This window comes from Taudactylus pleione, unplaced genomic scaffold, assembly GCF_031769625.1.
Source record: "Taudactylus pleione unplaced genomic scaffold, aTauple2 ptg000977l, whole genome shotgun sequence".
Lineage (NCBI taxonomy): Eukaryota > Metazoa > Chordata > Amphibia > Anura > Myobatrachidae > Taudactylus > Taudactylus pleione.
This window is the reverse complement of record NW_028285378.1, coordinates 6502930-6525959: the sequence shown is the minus strand read 5'-3', so window position 1 is coordinate 6525959 and position 23030 is coordinate 6502930. Positions and strand designations below refer to the sequence as shown.

The 23030-nt window shown below is 40.7% G+C and overlaps 1 protein-coding gene across 1 annotated transcript in view; it reads right to left on the bottom strand.

The window, feature by feature from the left end:
* LOC148454597 (glutaminase kidney isoform, mitochondrial-like) overlaps positions 1 to 23030 on the bottom strand; it is a 600729-nt gene that overhangs the window by 4016 nt on the left and 573683 nt on the right. The window contains exons 15-17 of the mRNA XM_088460752.1: positions 7969 to 8030; positions 7384 to 7460; positions 3869 to 3932 (exon numbers count right to left, since the gene is read on the bottom strand). Of these exons, the coding sequence (XP_088316878.1) occupies positions 3869 to 3932; positions 7384 to 7460; positions 7969 to 8030 (203 nt within the window). The remainder of the gene's footprint in view (positions 1 to 3868; positions 3933 to 7383; positions 7461 to 7968; positions 8031 to 23030) is intronic.

The following is a 23030-nucleotide window of genomic DNA, read 5'->3' as shown; positions in this document are numbered from 1 at the left end:
CCCAGTTAATCTCTCAACACATTCTTAATGAAGTCCAGGAAGACGGCTGGGGCATTACACAGACCGAATGGCATCACCAGGTATTCATAGTGACCGGACTGGATGTTGAAGGTCATCTTCCATTCATCACCCTCCTTGATCTAGACTAGATTATACGCTCCCCTCAGATCGATGTTGGAGAAGATGTATGCTCCACAAAGCTGATCGAACAAGACAGAAATTAGAGGCAATGGGTAGGAGTTCTTAACAGTGATCTTGTTCAAACCCCAAACGTCAATACACAGTCGGAAGGATCCATCTGTTTTCTACACAAAAAGAAGCCCGTCCCAACTGGAGTGATGGTCAAATAAAACCTTTCTCCAAAGCATACTGAATATATTCTTGCACCGCCTTGCTTTCTGGTATAGATAGCCTGCCATTGGAAAGTCTCATTCCAAGAAGCAAATCAATGGCACAGTCATACAGGCAATGAGGAGGTAGAGTGTCTGCCTTCTTTTTGGAAAAAACCTCAGTCAAATCAAGATAAGGCACAGGAATCTTAGAAGACAATTCAGACTGGATTGTAGCAGCCAAGCAAACAGGAAGAGTGAGGCTTTGAGAAGAGCAGGCAGTTCCCCATTTAAGAATATCTCCAGTCTGCCAAACCAGTGGTGCCAGAGGACAATGAAAGAGCAGGAAAGTTATATCCTCGGAATGTAAAGCTCCCACTGACATCCGGATGGAAGGCGTCTGGGAGTTAACTGCAACTTTGGACAGTTCCTTGCCATCCAGGCCTATAACTTAGACAGGTTGTGATAAAGGTTCGGACACCAGTCCTAGGGTATTAAAGAAAGAAATGTCCATAAAGTTGTCAGATGCACCGCTGTCCAGGAAGGCAGAAATGGGAACTTGCTGGATTACTGTGGGGATAAGGAATGGGTTATTGGGAGAGACAGATGCAATGCCAAGATGTAACTCTCCCTGTATATATAGACCTTGCCTTTTTCCGACTTGACTGGACAAACAAGGGCGTTATGTCCTTTTCCTCCATGGTATAAGCAAAGACCTTGGGACCGCCTCCTGCCCTTCACTTCGGAGGACAGATGGAAAGCTCCTAATTGCATGGGCTCCCCTTGGCCAGATGGTGTCACTCACACCGGCGACTGTGAAGATGTGGGGAGCTCCTTCTCCAATCTTTGTTCCCGAAGTCATCAATCAATGCAAATAGCCAGGTGCATAAGATTGTCCAAAGTCTCTGGAGCCATACTAAAATATCCTTGATCTGGTCAGAAAGACCCATGCAAAACTGAATCCAAAGCGCAAGGGTCATTCCACCCAAAGTCAACTGACCACTTGCAGAATTCAGTACAGTAATCCTCTGCTGCTCTCTGCCCCTGCTTTAATGATCAAAGGCTAGCTTCAGCCAACACCACCTTATCTGGATCATAATAGAGGAGGCCAAGTGCAGAGAAGAAAGCGTCCACAGTTTGAAGTGCACTGTGTGTGGAGGGAAGACCAAAAGTCCAGGTTTGAGGATCACCCTGTAGTAACGAAATTACAATACCCACTCACTGAGTTTCAGAGCCAGAAGATCCTTGTCGTAGTCTGATATAAAGCTTGCAGCTCTCTTTGAAATTAAGAAAGTCCTTGCATTTGCCAGAAAATCGTTCTGGCAAATTAACTTGGGTTTGCAGATTGCTGCTTGGGCGGAGGTGGCATGTGATTCCTCAACCCGAAGGGAAAGTTCCTGATCCTTCTGAGTCAGGCCTGAATCTGAGCAGCGAGGATCTGGGCTGGGTTTTGGATGGGCTCCAGGATAACGGTCCTCAGACACTTTTGATAATATTCTAATATTTTTTGGGCCAGTGATAATGTAATGAATCCCAGGGAGATTCACTTCAGAAGGAGGCAATAGTTCTGAGGATTATTGGAGCAATGGGATCAACCAAAGGATTGTGCAGTTGTAGCCCAAGGTTGGAGAAGTTTGACAAGGTGGAGACCTGGTGGTCATGTAGCAGCCTTGAGGGCTGGGGATACTTGGCAAGGATGGTGACCTGGGAGTCATGTAGCAGCGTTGAGGGCTGGAGATACTTGGCAAAGATGGTGACCTGGTGGTCATGTAGCAGCCTTGACGGCTGGAGATACTTGGCAAGGATGGCGACCGGGTGGTCACATAGCGGGCCTTGAGGGCTGGAGACACTTGGCAAGGATGTGGCCTAGTCGCCAAGTTGCAGCCTGGATAGCTGAAGATGTTCCGAGACACAAAGCAGCAGAAGTAACCTTGATGTTCGACTTAGTCCACTCAGACACTGCAATGTGGATAATGCTGCCAGGAAGTGGTGCAGCAACTGTGGTGACTGGAGATGCACAGCAGTGGAGATAGCCGTTATGTTAAGGCTGAGTACACTCAGATGCTACACTGTGGCTAATGTCGCCGGGAAGTGGTGCAGCAACTGTGAGATGATGGTTCCACTATACAGTGGAGGTCATCACGGTGCAAGGCTGGAGACCCTCAGATGCAGTAATGCAGACTGTGCCACCAGAATATGATATGGCATTGGGAAGCTAGAGGCACTCTACAGTGCAGATAACCGCGATGTTATGCTGGAACCTCAGATGCTGCTGTGTGGACTGGGCCACCGGGATGGTATTCAGCACAAGATACAACAGACTCAGGACTGGAGTTGCTGGAAAATCACAATGAGGATAACATCTATATTGTATGGTGATCACAAGGATAACTTCTATATTGTATGGTGGTCATAAGAATATTCTCTATACTGAAAAAAGTTACTGGGATGCGCCTTATATTATTTAAGTCACTAGGATGCTCTCTGTATTGTATTGTTATTACTTTGATTGATGTTCTTTATGTAGAATAGTGATTACTGGGATGCTCTCTATGTTGTATGGTGACCACTAGGATGCTTATCATCAACAGGTGAGTGGGGCTGGAGGGAGGAGGAGTAATTGAGGAAAGTTATTGTAATTAATAAGGGGTTAGTTATAATTGGGTTAACATATGAAGGTACAGTAAAGTGGGTAATAACAGACAGATATATAGGTAGGAAGGCCCTGCTCGCAAGCTTACAATCTATAAGGAAATAGGCATTGATACACAAGGATAGTTGCTATATATTGCAATTTGGTCCAGCCAGACTGCAGAGTTTCTTGGTGGGCTGCATGATCCAGTCACACAGGAATGTCGGCCAAATGTCAGTAGGATGTGAAGAAAGACAGTGTGTGAGGTTATGTGTGGACTGTGAAAGGGGATGTAATTAGACATGGAAGCTATGAAGGTTACCAAGTTACAGTTCCACCTCTTGTGGAACAATAAGTGTAGCATGAACTGACAGCCAATGGGTGTTATTGCATGCTGGCACTTATATAAGTGCAAGCATACATATTGGCGCAAGTGTATATGCACGGTTGTAGTGCCACAGTAGGATTCAATATATTATAAGTGTCCCTTATAATAAACAAATATGTCCACTGTATTTTTTAAATTACTGTTGATCTTGTATACTTTAGATTAAACTAATCTGTCCTCCGTATTATGGAAATAAATATGCCTTCATATATTTAAATCCCAGGTAAATCCCCATAATTTTACTCTCCACAATTAATATTTACCAAAAATTATCATCTTTGATTATGATTTTTACACTGGGAATCTTGTAAACCATAAGGGAAAGGAAACTAAAAAAACCTCATTTAAACTAATTATTAACACACACATCCATCTAATTTCATTTTATTAGAGCCTTACACCACAGGCATCTAGAGGAGAATAAAAATGTCTTACATTACTGCCACAGCCTGCAAAAGAGATAAAAGTAGCAAACCAGTTGTGGAATTGAAGCAACCCCAATTAAATTTGTAAACTCACCTGTCTTTTGGGAAAGGGTTAACTTTGCAAGCTTCTAGAAGAAAACGTACAACTTCCACGTGACCTGTGTTGTAAAAACAAGTAATACCATAGAAAGTCTGTAATGAAAGAAACTGAATAGAATAATCTACATACTAAAAGGTCTGATTTTGTTTACTTCACTTCCTATTCTTTTATTGTATGTCTACCTTTTGCCATTGGTCCAAAGAGTAAGCAATGCGTTATGAGGTACAGTATAGTTATCTATACCTCATAATGCTGGTGATAAAAATTTACCAATTAAGCAAAAACTTTACAAAAATGTGTTAGAAATGATAAGAGCTAAAATAATTCTCCTATACAAATATTACTTATTTTCTCAAATCCCATGTACAGGTTTGTGTGACAACTTCTGCTTAATGTGAATGCATACTCCATGAAAATGCATTACAGCACAATTAAAGTAAGAAATAATGAAGATTTCTCTAAATAATACAACTTAATTTAACTTTAATTCCCATCCTAAGGGGTCTATTTACTAAGCAGTGATAAGACAGACAGAATGAAAAGTAATAAGGTGACAGCCATTCAGCTCCTAACTGCCATCTCACAGGCTGTGTTTGAAAAATTACAGTTGTGAGCTGATTGGCTGGCACCTTATCACTTTTCACTCTGTCTCCTAACACTGTTTAGTAAATACACCCCTAAGTGTATTTGGAAACAATGTTCATTTTTGGACATTATGGGGCCGAAGCAGAGTTGGCAACACTGGATTAACATCAGGGCAGCTGGGGCATTGGCTCAGGGGTCCCCACACACAGCTACATCACCAGTGTGGTGGGCACTATGGCATATGTGAACTTGGGGTTCTGTGAGTCATAATGTTAGTTGGGCATCAACAGTGTTTTTAAAACATTTGTGGTGCTGGAAGTATTAACACATTTTTTTATAACATTGCCAGCATATCATTTTGACAATTTTACTGATAGACACCCCACAAATTAGTTGCTCCAGGGCCCCAAAAAACCTTAATCTAGCCCTGAGAGTTGGAAATAAATTGGGCGTATATTGCTGAACAAATAAAAGAGCATCTGTGTTTTCACAATATGTACCTTGTTTGCTACTAGTCATCATCATTAATTAATACTTACATCTGCCTTATACTATGTGCAGATCATCATGGGCTTCACTGAACTTTGCTTATATGAGAACACCCTATCACACCCCAATTCCGCTTGGTAGAAGTGAACCAAGTGCATATGATTCTGCTTAGCCCGTTCTGGCGTGCACCGATTTTCTGCACATGCGTTGTGTGAATTCACACAAGGTACAACTCCACAAACAGACATACAGATATGTTCCACTCTGCATCAGCCCCAATAACTACATCTCATTTTTATGAAAAACATAATAAAAGTTCATATGTTCCCAGTTTATCATTAATAATGTGCATACAGTTATATTAAGATATTTATTTTAATATGATATCATCCTGGCATGCCTTAGAGCAGGGATTTGGAACCTCAGGCCCGGGGGCCATATAGGGCCCGCAGTATCATTTGGGCTGGTCCTCTCAGCTTTTTTCTGCTAGCCTCATCTGGCCAGCAGGATGCCTAGACTGGCACCCTGCAGCCAGAATCTATGCAGCAGTGCCATCTGCAGCATCCTTGGGACGCTTCAGACAGTCATACTGCTGCCCTTACAGCTCTTGCTGTAATAACCAGCGATTGTGGCCCTGCCCCGTGACATCACACGGAGGGGGCGTGGCCTGCACCAGGTCTGCAAATAATGTTATATATATCAAAATGGCCCTCGGCAAAAAAAAAGTTCCCCAGCCCTGCCTTAGAGGGTTCTTGGCTTATGAACACTACAGCCTAGGAGGTCTTGGAATACAAAGTTAAATAACATGAAATTGTTTCAAAATAAAAACTTTAGTGAAATGTAATACTTTGTAACTAACTCATTATAATATAGGGATCAATTCATAATGTCAATATTTACAATGTTGACATTGAACATTTCGCCATCTATAGAATGTAAATAGGTGTCAACATTCTGCTTGGACTGGCAGTGAAGAGTCAGGGTTAGGCTACTGGAGTGGAGGGTTAGGCTGCAGGAGGTGAGGTTAGGGGTTAGCAATCATGTGCCGTAAGCGGCGCATGATTTGCTGGAAGTCATCCTGACATCACCGCCGGACATGGAAGACAATGTTGGAGCACCCGGACCAGTTAAGTCATCACCAGACCACCAGGGACGTTTTTGTCGAATTATGTTGACATATCATCAGTGTCAACATGATGAATGTCGACTTGGTCAGTTTCAACATTCCATGCATGTCCACATGTTGCATGTCAACAACTATATATAGAAAAACAAATGTTCTGATTGACTGACTACTCACTGACTCATCAACACCCAGCCCAAACCACTGGACCTAGAAACATGAAATTCTGGGAGTATATGTCTTTAATGATGTAGACACCCAACAAGCAGGGACTTTTCGAAATTCGACTCCTAAGGGGTTGAAAAGGGCTAAAATGTTTTCTCTCCCTGTGCAATGTCCTCACTGACTGACTCATGTCCCAAGTGCTGTGGGGCTGTAAGTTCATTGTCTGGGTCGAGTGGTGGCTTCAGAGCTGGATCTGCAGCACAGTCCAATATTCAAATAGTTGAGCCACACCAACTGCCAGTGATGTTTGGCAGCATTGGGGTGGCAGCTGGTGTAGCTCCTCTATTGCGCTGCAGCCACATGTCTGGAGTCGCCACTAAGGACTTTGACTAGGTTTTTTCCATTTGGATACTTCACTTGCTTTGTATTTGGATTTTTCTTTTTCTTGAACATGGCAATTGAGTTTTTGAATGTTAAAAGGGAGATGGTGTCTCACACTATTGTTCCCATCACAGGAAATGGAGGACCTGCCTGTTCCGGTCCCTTTCCTATCTCATGTATGACACTCAGCTAATGACTAGGGAGAAGCATGAACTAATTGTGAGGCACATGGTGGACAACTCAGAGGAGTTCTCCCTATTGGAGTATTTTCAACAAGTGTCTTTGTATTATGTGTTCTTTACTTTAATGAAAAGACTATTTATCTGTATTGAAGTCGATAACAGGCCTTTGTAAAAATGTGTTTCTGATTTTTCTTGCTCTTAATGCCATTCATTTTTTTTTTTAAATCTTAATTTACTTAATCTTTTACTTAATATCATGGAGATTTAAGCTTATTTTGTATTTTGTACTGTAAATGTAAAGCACTTTGAGTCCTTTAGGAGAAAAGCGCTATGTAAATAAAATTATTATTATTATTATTAATATTAGCACACTCCTTTACCCCACAGGCATAAAATTAACTAGTTAAGATGGATGAAGAAAATGGAAATATCTAAGGTCTACCTGGGTGAAACCATGTACATCAGCTAGTCATGGATATCCACAAAATATACCACATGCATTTACAAATTCTAAAAATATTTTTAACAAGAAAGACTAATTGTAGTATGTGTCTTGAGCAAGATGTGAGTGAAGGATCAAATACCTTCTGCAGCTGCTACATGCAGCGCTGTACGAGAATCATAGTCCCGCTGCTCCATATCCATTGCTGACAAGGCAAACCTGAAAATACAATTATGTAACCATTGCAGAGTTGGATGTACAAAACAAATTACCTGTAAACTTAACAAGATCTCTAAAAGTTTGCAACTGTACTGCTGTCCAAATGAAGCCCACACAATAGTAATTTTCAAAATTTCTGCACCTCACATTTTTCCTAGAATTCTAGAGGTGCGCAAATAATTTAAGTTGTGCTATCGTATTAAGTGGTGATGTGTGCAACCTCACATCGAGACAACGCATCGCTGTAAATTGTATATGCCCCTTAGAGTAAGTCTTCTTGTCAAATCAATGGAGAAATACAGATGATTCTAAAGGGACCATTTTAAAACATTACCTATTATTATATTATTTACATAGTACAATTTATATTTGGCTCAGATTTAAGTAGTTTGTTTAAAAGAAGACAAATGCAACAGACTCAAAGAAACAAAAACTCAAACTTAAGTTCAATAGTTTGTATAAAAATGTTTATTCTAAATCCATGTTTAATACAACTGATTTACATTACCTTCTAAGAGCAGATACATCTCCTGTATATGCGGCAAACAGAATATTGATTACAGATTTTACCTACAAGGAAACAAACAATTTACATTTAATAGCAGTAAAGAATGTTTAATAATATGAATCAGTTAAGCTAAAGTTACAAAAAAACTGAGTGCTTAAAATACAGCACTAGATATCTAGGAGTATATTTACTGAAGTGCAGGTTTTTAGAAGTGGAAATTTTGCCCATAGCAACCAATCAGATTCTACTTATCATTCATTTAGTACATTCTAGAAGATAACTAGAATCTGATTGGTGCTTGGGGATTGACAGCAGAAGCAGACTTGTGTTCCAGGGCATGTGTTCCTGAAGCTGTCATTTGTCCATTCACTATCAGTGTAATATATCATTATCTCAGGGTAGTTCCTCTCTGTGAATCATCAAATTATATATATGGAAACTTTATTTTTTCTTATGAGAATATAGATGCACTTGTTTTCTTATGAGAATATAGATGCACTTGATCATATTAAGTCAATTAAAAGAGTTATATTGCTGTTTAATCCACCCAAAATGGTTTTATACTTGAAACATGACCTGATCTTGTTTCCTTTTAATAACAGATCTTTATAAGAGTCACTATTTAAAAAATCCACATACTGTATATTATTCTTTTTTTAAATATACCTTTTGTTAAAAAAAAATGTTTATTATATTTACCTGGTTTACACCATTTTATTATAGTCATCAGTGTTTATATTTATTTTAATACTGACCACTGTATTTCAGACTACTACTGCCCTAATCTGCAATCTTCTACACACCAGAAAGCGCTTTCATTGGGAAAAGACTACATATCCCATGAACCTCTACCACTGTGATGTCACTTCCGCCCACAATCCCGGAAGTCAGGGATCGATTTTTTTAAAACAACAAGGGAATGAAGATATACACAATTATCAAAGCCTATATTCCCATCTGAGGACAAATGCTGCCAGGAGAAGCCATTCCCCACACTCTGAACTGTCTGTTTAGCGATTTTAAATGCACTTCCGGTCCGACCTCCCGGAATCATCAGCTGGTCTATTTAAAGCCCAGAGCCTGAATGCTGCTACTTTATATGTGATGTATGCATCGTTATTCAGTGATTTGGGGTATACCGTTAAATTATACCTTTATAAGCTTCACAGTCACCTTTTGATTAGTGAATTGCTGTACGCTACCATTTTCTAGACCAGAAATTTAAAATAAAAGCACCAAAACAATTGGAAGTTATTTATATATGGAATATATTGGAGCCCAGTTATTATGATAGTCTTCATAAATAATAAAAAAAAAAAAAACTACACATTGTACACTTTTTTTTCCCATTCCCATCTTTTTACCCATCACCCAAAGTGAATTCAAGACAGAGATAAGGAACTGTGGAAAAAGAAACAGAAGCTACACCCCCACAAGGGACGTATGGTTATCTATTCATTTTTTATTACGTTCTTTGCATATTGACCCATTGCTAGATCCCAATAAAAGGGGCGCCATTGATACTACCTATCCCTTTCCATTTTTGAGCTAACACAGTGGGGGCTTGTGGGAGTAGACCCCTTGGTAGTAAAGGCAGAACCTTCTTGAAGCGCCCCAGTTCTCTATTATACCATCTCTCAGAAGCAAACTTGTGTTCCAGGGCATGTGTTCCTGAAGCTGTCATTTGACGATTTACTATCAGTGTATTATATCATTAACTCAGGGTAGTTCCTCTCTGTGAATCATCAATGGTAAACAGCATATGCAGAGTAACTTTATACATATACATTCACACCCTTTTCACATTATTTTAGTATCACCTAAAGTTACAACAGGGCAATTGGAGTAGAATTCGTAAAATTCTACTCCAAGCCCTAATTATCACTTATTTTTAGTAAGCAGATCGCATTTCCCATAATTGTAATGGGTAATGTGATCTGGCCAGAGTTACTAAAAATAAATTGTGAAAAAATACTGGGGAAAGCCATGTGATAATAATGCCACCTGGAGATGGCGTTATCCAGGGTCTTCCCCGGTTACCGGACTCCTGCTCTGCTCTAACGGCAGAGCCCGGAGCCAGCCCCAGTGATCATCTGTGTGGTCTGTATACACTGTAAAAAAAAAATAACTTACCTGAGTCCAGGGACCGGTCATCAGGGCTCCGGTGATGTCTCCCCTCCGGTCTCCCATCCTGCACTGGGGCCCAGTCACCACCTAACCGGGTCCCAGTGCATGATGGGATGTCAGCTGACCGGAGCCATGGAGGACATCACCGGAGGTAAGTGTAATTATGGAGGGGGGGTTGCGGTGGCGGGGCTTAGTGGCGGCCGGTCGGCGCATGCGCGGGCACTTGTCTCTATTTTTTGCGAAAATACCATGATAAGGCTGCGGAGATGATTCGCAGGGACAAAGATTTATTGCAAGCTCTTTCCCTGCAAGGGATTTTTAGTAAATCCCTGTGATATTGCCTGAATTCGCAATGCGAATTCAGTCGGTAATATCACACTACAATCTGCATTCAAAATGCGGATTGTAGTAAATAGAGCCCATTGAGTCCATCCAATGTCCTTTTAGGACACAACGGACAATAGCAGAAGCCCAGTATCCGATATATGTGTGCCTTCCTTCCTACTTTTTACATAAACTACTTTGTTTTTGTATCTTTTTTTATCATTTTATCTGTGTACTCACATATAATAGGTGTGACAACATGTTTTGGATTAAAGATTGCTGCAACAAAATATAATCTTAGTGGGCAGACTGCACCCAACTGTATACACAACTGCTGAGTGCAGAATGCCACATTCCTTTTAAAATATTGAGTATACAGTATGTTCATGGTTACAGATTATTGACAGTTGATACATTTGTTAACATTGGTTTGAGTAGGAGAATCCCTGCAGCACTGATTTGTGCATTTCAGTGTTTTTGTGTGTATTTGTGAGTCTCAATTATAATAAAAGTTTCATTTATCATAAGTAGTGCCCCTTCCAATAGTTATATTTTTCTTCCTCTTCCGTGTTTATTGTTTACTCTTGGGAGCACCACCGGTTCTTCTCTATGTTGACCACATATGATTACAAGTAAATGTGTACTATTCAATTATTAACACCACATATAATGGGTTAATATCATTAGTCCACTATAAGTGGGAACCAGTGCACCTATCCAGCCCACTTTCCTTAGTTGGAAGAATAGGTACAGCACAGGGTTAAACTTCTGCCATTTGTCTGCTCATGTCATTATTTGGTCCAAGCCATCTGTATTAATACAGCATGGTTGGCACAGAGGTTCGCATTACTGCCTCATAGCACTGGGGTCTTGGGTTTGATTCCCACTATGGCCCTATCGGTGTGGAGTTTGTATGTTCTTCCACAATCCAAAAACATACTGATAGATTAATTGGATTTTGCTAAAACAAATGAATTCTAGTTTGTGTACATATCATATTGAATACAGATTTTAGGATCCACTCGGGCAGAGACTAATGTGCACTTTATGAAAAACTGTAAATAAAATCATTGCCAATCTTGGTGCTACAGTATCTGCAAAGAGGGCACCTTACTTCCTTCTACAAGATCATTAAAACACAATGAAATAGACAAGACGCACTAAAGACATTAGCTCAGTGATGGGCAAAAGCCCTCCAAGCTCTCGTTTGCTTTTCCCAGCTCATTTCTACTTTGTTCTAATATTTGGTTGTGCAAGCTTGTAATGCTTATTTAAAATGCCTGCTGATATGTTATGACAGGTAAGTATCCCTTTTATTTTTTTAAACAAGTTTATTAAGGCTTGTCTTATTTCAGGGGGCAAACAAAAAAGTAAAGGAGGGTACAGAAGCAGGCGCGTATCTATAATGTGGTGCATACGGGCCCCTGGGTCCAGGGGGGGACCACACCACACACCCTGCACTCATATTTTTTAATACTCGCCTCTCCCAAAGTCCCGCTTCGGCTGTCACAGCACTGCATAAACTGCCAGGAAAATGTCCACTGCGGTCATTTTTACGGCACTTTGCACATGCACAGTGGGGAAATTGCTGAGAAAATGGAGGCTGAACCATTTTCCCAGTGACCTGCGCATGCCAGTGACAAACGCAGGATTTCTGGAAGGGGGTTTCCAAATCCATGAAGAAGGCATAATTACCACTTAACAAGCTTTAATATGCATTATACAAAGTGTATTGTGTATCATAATTCAAGCACATACAGGACCAGCGATCACAGTAAGCTGTTAAATGCTGCAGTAGGACCATTCTGCCTGAGCTGAATGTTTTTATTTCGATGTGGGTACCATTCCATAGCATGGGAGCAAAACGGGAGTCTGGGGGATCAGTAGAAGAAACTAGAAGGTCTGTGGCGGCTCCTGGGCAACAAACTTGTGGGGCCCCTATATACCACCGTCCCTTGTAGTAATGCCCCTTATGCAGTGCCCCCAGTAGTGGTCCCCCTATGCAGTGCCCCAGACCCAGTAGTGGTCCCCCTATGCAGTGCCCCTTATATAACTCCCCAGTAGTGGTCCCCCTATACAGTGCCCTCAGTAGTGCCCCTTATATACTGCTCCCAGACCCTGTAGTGGTCCCCCCCATGCAGTGCCCCTTATATAGTGCCCCCAGTAGTCCCCCCTTATGCACTGCCCCCAGAAGTAGTCCCCCCCTATACACTTCCCCCAGTAGTAGCCCACCCCTACTCAGTACCGCCAGTAGTTGTCCTATGCATTGCCCCCAGTGCCCCCATGAAGTGGCCCCTTACACACACAAAGAAAAAACACAACTTACCTGAAACCCCGCTCCTGACACGACCGCAGCTGTCTTCTCCGACTCCTCTTCTCCTGCAGTATGGGAGAGACGTCAGTGTCATGACGTCACTCCCATTATCACCCGGGGGGGAGCCAGAAGACGGAGCTCATAAGTGAGCTCCAGCCGGCTCCCTCAATTGAAGCAGCAGCCAATGAGAGTGTGTCTCTCATCGGCTGCTGTAACATACACACAGCTGCCGGCGGCGGCTCTGTGTATGTCACTGTGTAGTGTGGCCGCGCTCACTGCGCAGTCTACACTACACTAGCGGCGGGGACAATAGCGCTGGGTGAAGCCACCGGCTGCACCGCTGCTAGTGGGGGCCCAGGGACGACCGCCCGTCGCCCCCCCTTAATCCGGCCCTGTGTACATAGTCGTCTCCTTATGCACTAGATAGTGTATTATTATATATATTAATAATTTACCCTATTGATGGTCTTAGCAGTGCACCCCTAACTGACCATTTTTTACACATCCCCTAGTTGGTGTACAGGTGGTTATTACTGGCTGAAACATGTTAAAAGATCCACAGATGGTGATATTTATTTCATTTGTGATACTGAAAAGAACATGCAGCGCTAGTAAAAGTCTTTAATATTACTATTCCTATTGTGGTCATGGTGTGGGCTGGGGAGGGGGGTTTCCAGGCAACCAGAACCCCCCCTGTATTTGCCTATGCATGTGTAGAAGACTCTGGGCACAGACTAGTGCCCAGAGACTACTGCTGCGGTCAGTCTGCCACCAGCCGCCAGGGAGAGAGAAGGGGGCCCCAGATGGGGAATACACACCGGCCCCCTCCTCTCTTAATATGCCCCTGTAAGGGGAGGGAGGTGTATGCTATTATAAAAATCATGAGGAATCGCATGAACATAGGAAAACAATTGATAGGCTACAAAGCACAAGATATTTAAATGGATGGTGCAATCTATTAGATATAACCAATTGTCATAAGTGAACATTACAAGAATTACAACAAAGAAAAACAATGTTTAATATGGAACTAGAATACATGGGAGAGGAAGACATAGGGAGGATAAGAGGATAGACATGGGGATGTTAGTAAAATAATAATGAGACATACTCCGGAAAGGGGGCTGCCAGGTCGGTCCAGCAGGGAGGGTGTGGGCGGTCCAGGTAGACGGAGCGGGGGCGTGCCGATGCAATTGTGTCATCGCGCCCACTTTTACGGGAGGCACGTGGGGGTTGCAGGGTGCCGGCGGACATTCTCGGGGACCTTCTTAGTCTAGAGGGGTGCCGGGAATGGCACCCGATTTTCGGGAGGCTCCCTGCAGCCCCAGGAGAGTAGGCAAGTATGGGTAAGTCAAAAATAAAAAGAGCAGGAATTCGCAACCCCTTTTTAATAAGACAACGGGACCTGTAGAAGCATTTAACTGCCAGTGGAGACGTTGCAATCAATATGTGTGAGCCAATTACTCCATATGCATGTAAATTGGGTGAGGTGGTCATTGAGGATACTAGTGATACTAGACACAGTGAGTGGAGTTTGGGTTATTTCATAATGGTGGGGGTTAGTCACCAGAGAAAACGGTCCTGAAAAGTAAGCCCATACAGACAGAAAAAAGTATAAAAAAACAAAATAAATTGTGAGTATTGGGAATGGTAAAGAACAATCTGGGCCAAAGAGGTGCAAGATAGTGTTTGTGTAGACAGGGTAGACCAAGGCCTCCCTTTCTAACATGACTACTTAAAACTAAAGCTGGGTACACACTGAACAATGTGTGTACCTAGCAATAGAACAACGCCATGTGCTGTACAATTACACAATCTGGTGTACGATGGTGCAATGTATCATTCCATGCTGCATGTAACAGCATGGTGTCATCCATTGCATTGTCCCATCTGCTGTGCAGCACAGCAGAAGGGACAATGCAATTAACAAACATTGCAAACAATTGGTCGGGTGTACACCCTTCACGATCCGTACGTTCTATTGTTCGGGTCCACAAAGGAACACTATATATCGTATGACGGATCTTATCATGTGTACCCATCTTAAATCAAGCTCTGGGTCTCCTACCAGACCAGATACAGATAAATTGTGAAATGCGCTGTTGAATTTCCTGGAGGACATTAGAGTGAACTCTGATTGGAAGGATTTTGACTAAATAAAGGAGTCTGGGCAAAGCATTAATTTTTACAGCCACAATCATACCGATCCAGGAGATACTGTAACCAAATATTTGGTCATTGTGCTTGGCCAGATAAATTCCCAGTGTGTTGTAGGTGAAAGTGATAAAATTCAGAAGAAAAAATGTATGGAGTCCCACCAAAAAAACATAACCAGCCCACCATGACCTCTGAGCATGTTCTGGTACTGGAAAATTGGGGGAAAAACTGACTTGGGGACTATTTTCCTATACTAAGCACAGGTCTGAACCAGACAAAGTGGTAATGCCAACAAAATTCTTTAAAAACACAGCGCTACAGTGGTGAATTAAATACAATAATTTCTTTTTATACAGCAATTTATTTGCACATTTCAAAAATCTCTAAAACATTTCAAAATTATATCCATTTAAAACAAGCATATGCAGATATTACAAGTATAATTCAATATATTTATGTCACACTCCAAAAATTATACTAATAATAAAAACTTTAATAGAAAGTTTCTTATTGTCCCATAACAATGAATTATAATTTTAAATGACTCCTGTATTTCAAATCGCACAACACCACAATTAATTACACTGGGGAACAGTCAATCTGTTGCCAGGGATTTAAGAGTCGATTTCGATTAATTTTGTGCTCCTGATCATGAATATGCCATGCTTATTTTTCAAGTGGCTCTAGTTTTTGAGAAATGCATATGTCTTTAATATTTATGAAAGATTAAATTAAACAATGTTAAAGATAGTTAAAAATATATATTTTTTAGTCTGATTAAATTTGATTTGTAAAATGTTATAAAAAGGCACAGGATAATTTCATACATAAGTGTTAGGAAGCTATGAGAACCATTTTTTGTAGGATTTACTTTTGTATTCTTGTTGCGGGCAGTCCCTCTGCAGACTCCAACAGTAATCAGCCATCATGTAACGATCCCACCTTCCTTGATATATTTCTTCCATTACCTGAATATCCTGGTGGAATGTACTTTAATACTCATGTTGGCACCTACTTTCTTGAAACATTTTAGCATGTTGTGGACTAATTCATCATAGTTGTCTGCTTTGTGATTGCCTAAAATTTTTTGAATGACAGATGCATAACTCAACCATGCTTCAGATGCGGTTTCAGTCATACATGTGGTAAAATTTGGATCCTTCACCGCTTTCCGTATCTGTTGGCCATCAAAAATTCCTGCCTTTAATTTTTCAATATTAAGAGATGGAAATGTTCGACAAATATACGTGAAACAATCGCCTGACTTGTCCAATGCTTTTACAAATTGTTTCATTAAACCCAGTTTGATATGGAGAGGCGGCAGTATGATTTTTTTCCTGTCAATTAAGGGCTCATGAATAATGTTGGCTTCTCCTACAATTATAACTTCTCTTGGAGGCCATACGGTTTGCTGCCAGTGCTTTTGTTTGCACGACTATCCCATAAGCATGTGACAAGGATACTTAGTATATCCACTTTGCTGCCCAAGAAGTTTACCATTTTTAAATCTACACAAACAGACCGCTGATGCTGAATATAAGCAACTTTTTCTAAGACTAAATTGTTATTTTCATACTGTTTTTTTTAAGTTTTGTTGAATGACCGATAGAAACCGTTGCAGATTTATTCCCATTGTGCAGTAATACGCATTTTAAGCTCCTTTTAGAACTATCCAAAAAGAGCCGCCAATCTTCTTTTCGATATTCTGGTAAGCCCATGATCTGGAGATGTACCGGAATATTGTTGCAATACACAAGATTGTTATCTTGGCTAAAGAACGGCAGTATGGCATGCTCTCAAATTTCGATATGACATTATAATAAGATCCGTAAGATAGGTACTCTGTTGGTACTGTGTATCAGTGCCGGAAATGAAGTAGCAGGTTGAATCCAATTCTTGTTGCAGTATTGTAGCAATATATTACGAAGAGATTCCACAGCAAAGATTAATCAGCCATTCGAAGTACAATCGGTATAAAGCCTTCTCACGCGTTTCTTCCGACTGCATCAGATTTTTTCAAAGGAAATTTGGTGTAGGTGAAAGTGTTAAAAATTCAGAAGAGAAAAAATGCATGGGGTCCCCCCCAAAAAACATAACCAGCCCACCATGACCTCTGAGCATGTTCTGGTACAGGAAAATTGGGGGGGAGGACCTGATGTGGAGTTCCCCCTATTCTCCTATACCAAGCACAGGTCTGAACCAGACAAGGGTGGTAATGCCACAACAAGGAGACAAAGTCTCCCTGCCAAAGCATTCACAAGCCCCAAACTGGTCAGTGGAGGGCTGGCAATACTTGTAAAGAGGGGACCCCAAAAACAAAATAAGGTTCCCCCTCAAGGATCAACCAGCCCCTGGCTGGAAGGCCAGGGATGTTCCCTGCAACCCTAGAGGCAGTGGGTGCAGGGGTAATGGGTTAAATATAGTAATGATAATGTTATTCACAGTGGGACTACAGGTCCCAGCAAGCCTGCCCTGCAGCCAATCAATTTTCCAGGCATTATCAGATGCCTGGCATTCGGGGAGAAAGCCGACCTGATCAGGATAAATCATGATGGATTCAACTGCAGCCAGACTATTTGTAAGTACTTGGAGAACAGCTTAAGGTCCATATTTAACAGGAAGATGGGTCTATAGGGGGCTGGTGACTCTACCACTTTTGGCTATGACAAAAAATATGGTCTGGTGGTGGCCAAGTCAAATGCTCATCCAATTTATTTTTGGATGAGCTGGCTTCATGCTTGCAACATTTGAGTTTAACCAGAGTCTGGCTGCGAGGGGTTCAATTGTAAAAAAAGGCAACTCTGTCTCTTCCAATTTTTAATCACAAAGGGTTTGGAGAAACTATGAATCTATGCAGTAGGATTATAATTATCATGGGCTTGAGGGAGAGATCTGAGTCCGGACCCATGGACTGGACTCACGAGGAGAATAGGATATGAGGTAAGCATATTAGACACTTACTCATTGATCAGGGATAGACAGACATGAAATATGACCTACAGTAAAGTCACCAGGGAGGTCGGTGACTCCTGGAAATCCCCAGCCAGTACCTGAAACTACTTGAGAGGCACTCAACTCTAGCATTGACCCTTAGGACCATGGAGAAGGAACCAATATTTAAGAACTCAGAAACTGGGTAGGGGCAACTCAGATAACCAATAGCCTAGCTGGAATTCACTGAAAGTGGTACAACCTGCCTAACAGAGCTAGGTGGCCAGAGCCTACACCCTCGGAAAGGTCCAGTACCCAGAAACTCAGCAAGTACCCAAACACTCAGTGAGAGGACCATCAGGACTACAACCACCATGGATGGTCATAAATATGGTTTTATGAGCAGAGAATCCGAGAAGCAAGCTTGGATCAGTCATGCACTCCTTGTGATGTATAAAGTGATCGCATCATCGATCACTTTACTTTGTGCTGTAAGCCCTTGGATGGCCTACTGCGCATGCAGTCATTAGACAGTGCATGCACGAGTGGTAATTACTGGGGAGAGATCCAGAGGAACCCTACAGGAGAATATCCAGGGGAAACTTTCAAGTTTTATCTCCCCTTCTATGTACTACTCTTCTGCATCCACACACTGCTGCATTCTTATTTTCCATTGGTCAAAGCTGTCAGCTGTCTCAACAGCTCCGTCATTTTGTTCTTTACCTCATTAATTGATGCAAAACAAGTTCCATTGAGTACAGATTTAACTTTAGGGAAAAGAAAGAGGGCACACACTGTGTTAGGTATGGCAAGTATGTAGGGTGTTCTAGCACTGCAATCTGTTTCTTGGCCAAAAACTGCTTAACAGAGAGAGCTGTGTGGGCTGGTGCATTGTCCGGATGGAGGATGAAACCAGTTTTCCACAACTCTAACCTCATTCTTCTGATTATTTCCCACAAAGTTGCTAGAACATTTTTGTAGTAACGTTGATACTATTGCACATTCTGGTACCCAGTCTTCCAAAATAACATCCTTGATATCAAAGAAAACAATTAACATGGCTTTGAAATTGCTTTTACATGCTTTCTTCATTCTTGGATTTGCTTTGACATGCTTTCTTCCTTCTTGGTGATGATGGTGTTTTCTTTACAAGTTTTGGCTCATTATTTAATAGCCACACCTTATACATTTCCCGCAAAACTTGTTTTATTTATTGCCCCAGAAACTAATCTGATTAGTTTGGCAGGACTGGTTCAATATAAAAGTATAAAAATTAATATAGTGGTGGAACAAATGGGTGTCCAATCTCTGTGAACTATTGGGTTTCCCAACTTAACCCAAAAGGAATAGAATTGAATATGTCAGAGTATCTCTAGCGCTGATAAGGGTACTTTATAGATCAGAACTTAATTGTGACACTTTCACTCTGAAAAACTAGTCCCTTACTTTCCATAAATAATAATATAGGACTGTTAAAGGTATTGTCAGCACTTAAGATATAAGTTGTCAAACACCATCTTACCAAAACATGAAATATATGCTGCAATTTCAAAAAAAGGAATGACTCAACAAAAAATAGATAACTAATCATCAAATGATTTATTAGTTAGATTACTTGCATCATAATACAACTCACTATTGTCATGGATACATTAAATAAAAATTTGTTTTTCACTTTTGTAGACAACAATGGTAAGAGGAGTAATAAAAACATACAAATAATTTAAAAACTATTTAAAAACAGTATCACAAATTAAAAATTAGGCTTAAAAAATAAAGCATAAAAGAAAAATTTAAATTATCACTTCAAATTGCAATGGATTTCAGAGCACCTGGCTACTTCAGCAGGTAGTGTACTGTATATCATTTTGTAGGAGTCCATAAATATTTAAAATAATTATTTATAAGATCACATGTGGTGAATGACATCTGGCCTACGTACTTTATCTATCTTAATCTTGTTCCATCATAAACATACTGTACTTCCTCCTCAGGTAGATCGATAATGATGTGTGTAAGTTATTTTGCTGCAACATGTTCCCTAGCATTGTTTCCCCCTTTGTAAACACATAACTAATTAATAAAGTCTGTTTTCATTGTCAATTTCAGTAGTTTAGCTATTAGTGGTCCAATGTCACTTGTTTTAATATTTTCAACTATTTAAATATATTGAAAAAGTATATATATAAAAAATAACTGTTGTTCTTGGTTCTTCTAAAACATGGGAAAGACAGCAATCTTTTAGTGTTGACAAAAACATACTTTCTCTGGCAAAACAACTAGTTTCAGTATCTAAATTTAAACCTGGGCAGTTAAAATGATCCATACTGAGGACTTTCTTGTATTTTAAATTAGTACATAAATTACTGTTCAGGAGATTATGCTCATGTGGCTTCTAAAACACTCCATTCGTTACTTTTTAATTTTTTGCCATGTATAGCTCATAAGGCCTCCACATCATCACCCATCAATGATACTGTATCTCACCGCAAGTTTGTTTTTAAACTATGGATGAGCGGGTTCGGTTTTCTGAAATCTGAGCCCCCCCGATCCGAGTTGGCTCCGAGTCAGGCTCGAGTTTTCCAGCCTGACTCGGATGTGAAATCGAGGCAAAACGTCATCATCCCGCTGTCGGATCTTGCGGGTTTTGGATTCTATAAAAGGTCCCCGCATTGACGCCATTTTTCACTCCAGCTGTGGACAATGAAGAGGGAGGGTGGGAGTTGTGCTGCTGTTGTCCATAGGGGCTGTGTCCACTGCAAAGTGGCTAGCTGGGCTGTGTTGTGCAGTGTCCCATAAAGGCTGTAGTCCTAAAGGGGTGCTGTAGTGTTGTCCAGGGGGTGCTCTGTCCATCAGGGGTGCTCCCCCCAAGTGCAAAAAAAACAATTTTTTTTTGTTTGTGTGCGCTGTAGCCACACGTGCATCAACAGCAGCACCAAGCGTGCACCTGTGTCATAAGTCAAGGGCCGGCTGGCTCATCTGTTGAAGGGTGGTGTAACCCCCAAAGTGCCTGAAAAAAAAAAAAAAATCTTTTTCTGTGTTTGTGTGTGCATTAGCCGCACGTATATCACAAATGGAGGATGCAGGGCAGACAGGAACAAGTTTGGACATCTGGTCCGGACTGAAGGACCTTCCAACTATTTCTACATGTCTACTGTCACTGCATATGATACTGTCCCCATTGACAGAATGGTGGAGGATTACATCTGTGACAGCATCCAAGTAGACATGTCAGACAGTCCATACCTGTACTGGCAGGAAAAAGAGGCAATTTGGAGGCCCCTGTACAAACTGGCTCTATTGTTATTGAGGTTAATAATAGCATAGGAGCAGAAAAACCCACAAATTCTGTGATTTATGCTTTTAAAAAAAAAAAAATACAGATCCAAAACCCAGAACCCAAAACACGGAAGGGTGGTTTTGGCAAAACCAATCCAGATCCAAAACACGAAGAAAGATCCAGATCCAAAACCAGAACACAAAACACGAAAAGTGGCCGGTGCACGCCCCTATTTTAAACACACATTTTATAGATAGATAAATATTCTGTAAAAACACACAGCGACTTATAAAAGTATTCACCACCCTAAAAACTCTACAGATTTGTCTGTAGTACTGTACAATTACACTTACTGTACACAAATTCTTCCATACAGTACTGTATTTTCATCTGGAACCAGTAGGTTATTAAATTAAACTTTGAAACTCACAATTCATTGTTATGATCACAGAGGTATGGCTTCTGTTTGCCTGATTGGTTTCTGAGGAATCACAGTGGTTTGATGAATAATTACATTATATTGTTCTTACACACCTAGTTTTTTAAGTACAGTAATATTGCTTAATAAAAGCTTACATTAAATAGCACCATCTTTTTTGGGTTTATGGATGGTTTAAAGCCTGTGAGGAGTTGGGCATTTTCTAAAGGGGAAGCAGCAGGATGATTAATGAGTTTTACAGGAGATTTCAACTAGCTGCTGGATTTACTGTACTACATGATTTTAATTCCCAGTTATTCAATTACCTCCCAGGCCTATTCAATTAGCTAAGAGGTATACCCTAAGGATGCCCTTACGCACAGATTTCTGTTCACACATCAGAAAGTTGTGAACAGAAATCCTTGTTAAAGGCACCCTTGGGGATTAGAGTGGATTTACTATGCTATGCATGGTAATTGTATAGCTCTGGGCACTTAATACGGAATCTATGCCTTATGGCTCGTTAGCCACAGGGCTTACCGCAGGATACAATTCAATAGCTTCGGACACTTAAGCCTGGAGCTAAAAGCCACTGGTGAGTCCCATGGTTAATTTAATACCCCCTTTAGTGTGCAAAGCTTTTATCATATTTATGCTGAATTAACTAAGAAGATGGATTTTGTCTAAGAGAGCAGTAATTGTTGGGACTGTATTGGTGATCTTTCCATGTATAACATACAGATGTGTCCACATACACCTTTGTGAAAATTGAGCCATGGCCTGCCATTCATGGCATCAGATAACCAGCCCTGCCAAGATATACATGTCGAGACATGTGTAAGGAGGCTGAAATATAGTGTAGTACTACTTTTCAGACAGCAGGTGGCATTTTTAGAAAAGTATACTGTGGCTGCTTAAGTAGAAATCTGGAGAGGAAGATCCTGTACAATAAGCTGCCTCCCATTGTAGTGACAGACAGGCTTACAAAATGCCCTGAATACTGTATGTAAGAGCTAAAAGACTAAAGGTTCCCACCTGTGACTATTGTGGTGTAATGGTAATGTTACTGCATTTCACAGCAAACAGGCATTATAGTTTGGGTTTGATTCTCAGTGTATAATATTTTTTTTTGCTCCAAAAATAAATTTATATAATTCAATAATATAATAATATCAATAATATTATTGTAATAACAATAAAACTTTTTAGAATAAAATCATATATCATCTGGAGGCTGTGAACACCATGTACACTATGTGGGGATCTGAGTCAGTGAGGACGGCAAGTGTGTGTGTAGTGATTTCTTAGTGTAGACATTACCCCTTGAAAATATGGTTCCATATTTCATATACTGAGCCATAAAATCACATTTTAGATAAACATAGAAAATAATGCTTGTAAATATGGCTCCATATTTCATATACAGTACTGGTTCTAGATGTACATTATAATTCAAAAACTGTCCATCACTAATTTACAGTATGTTCATGTCCTTTTTCATATTAAACCAT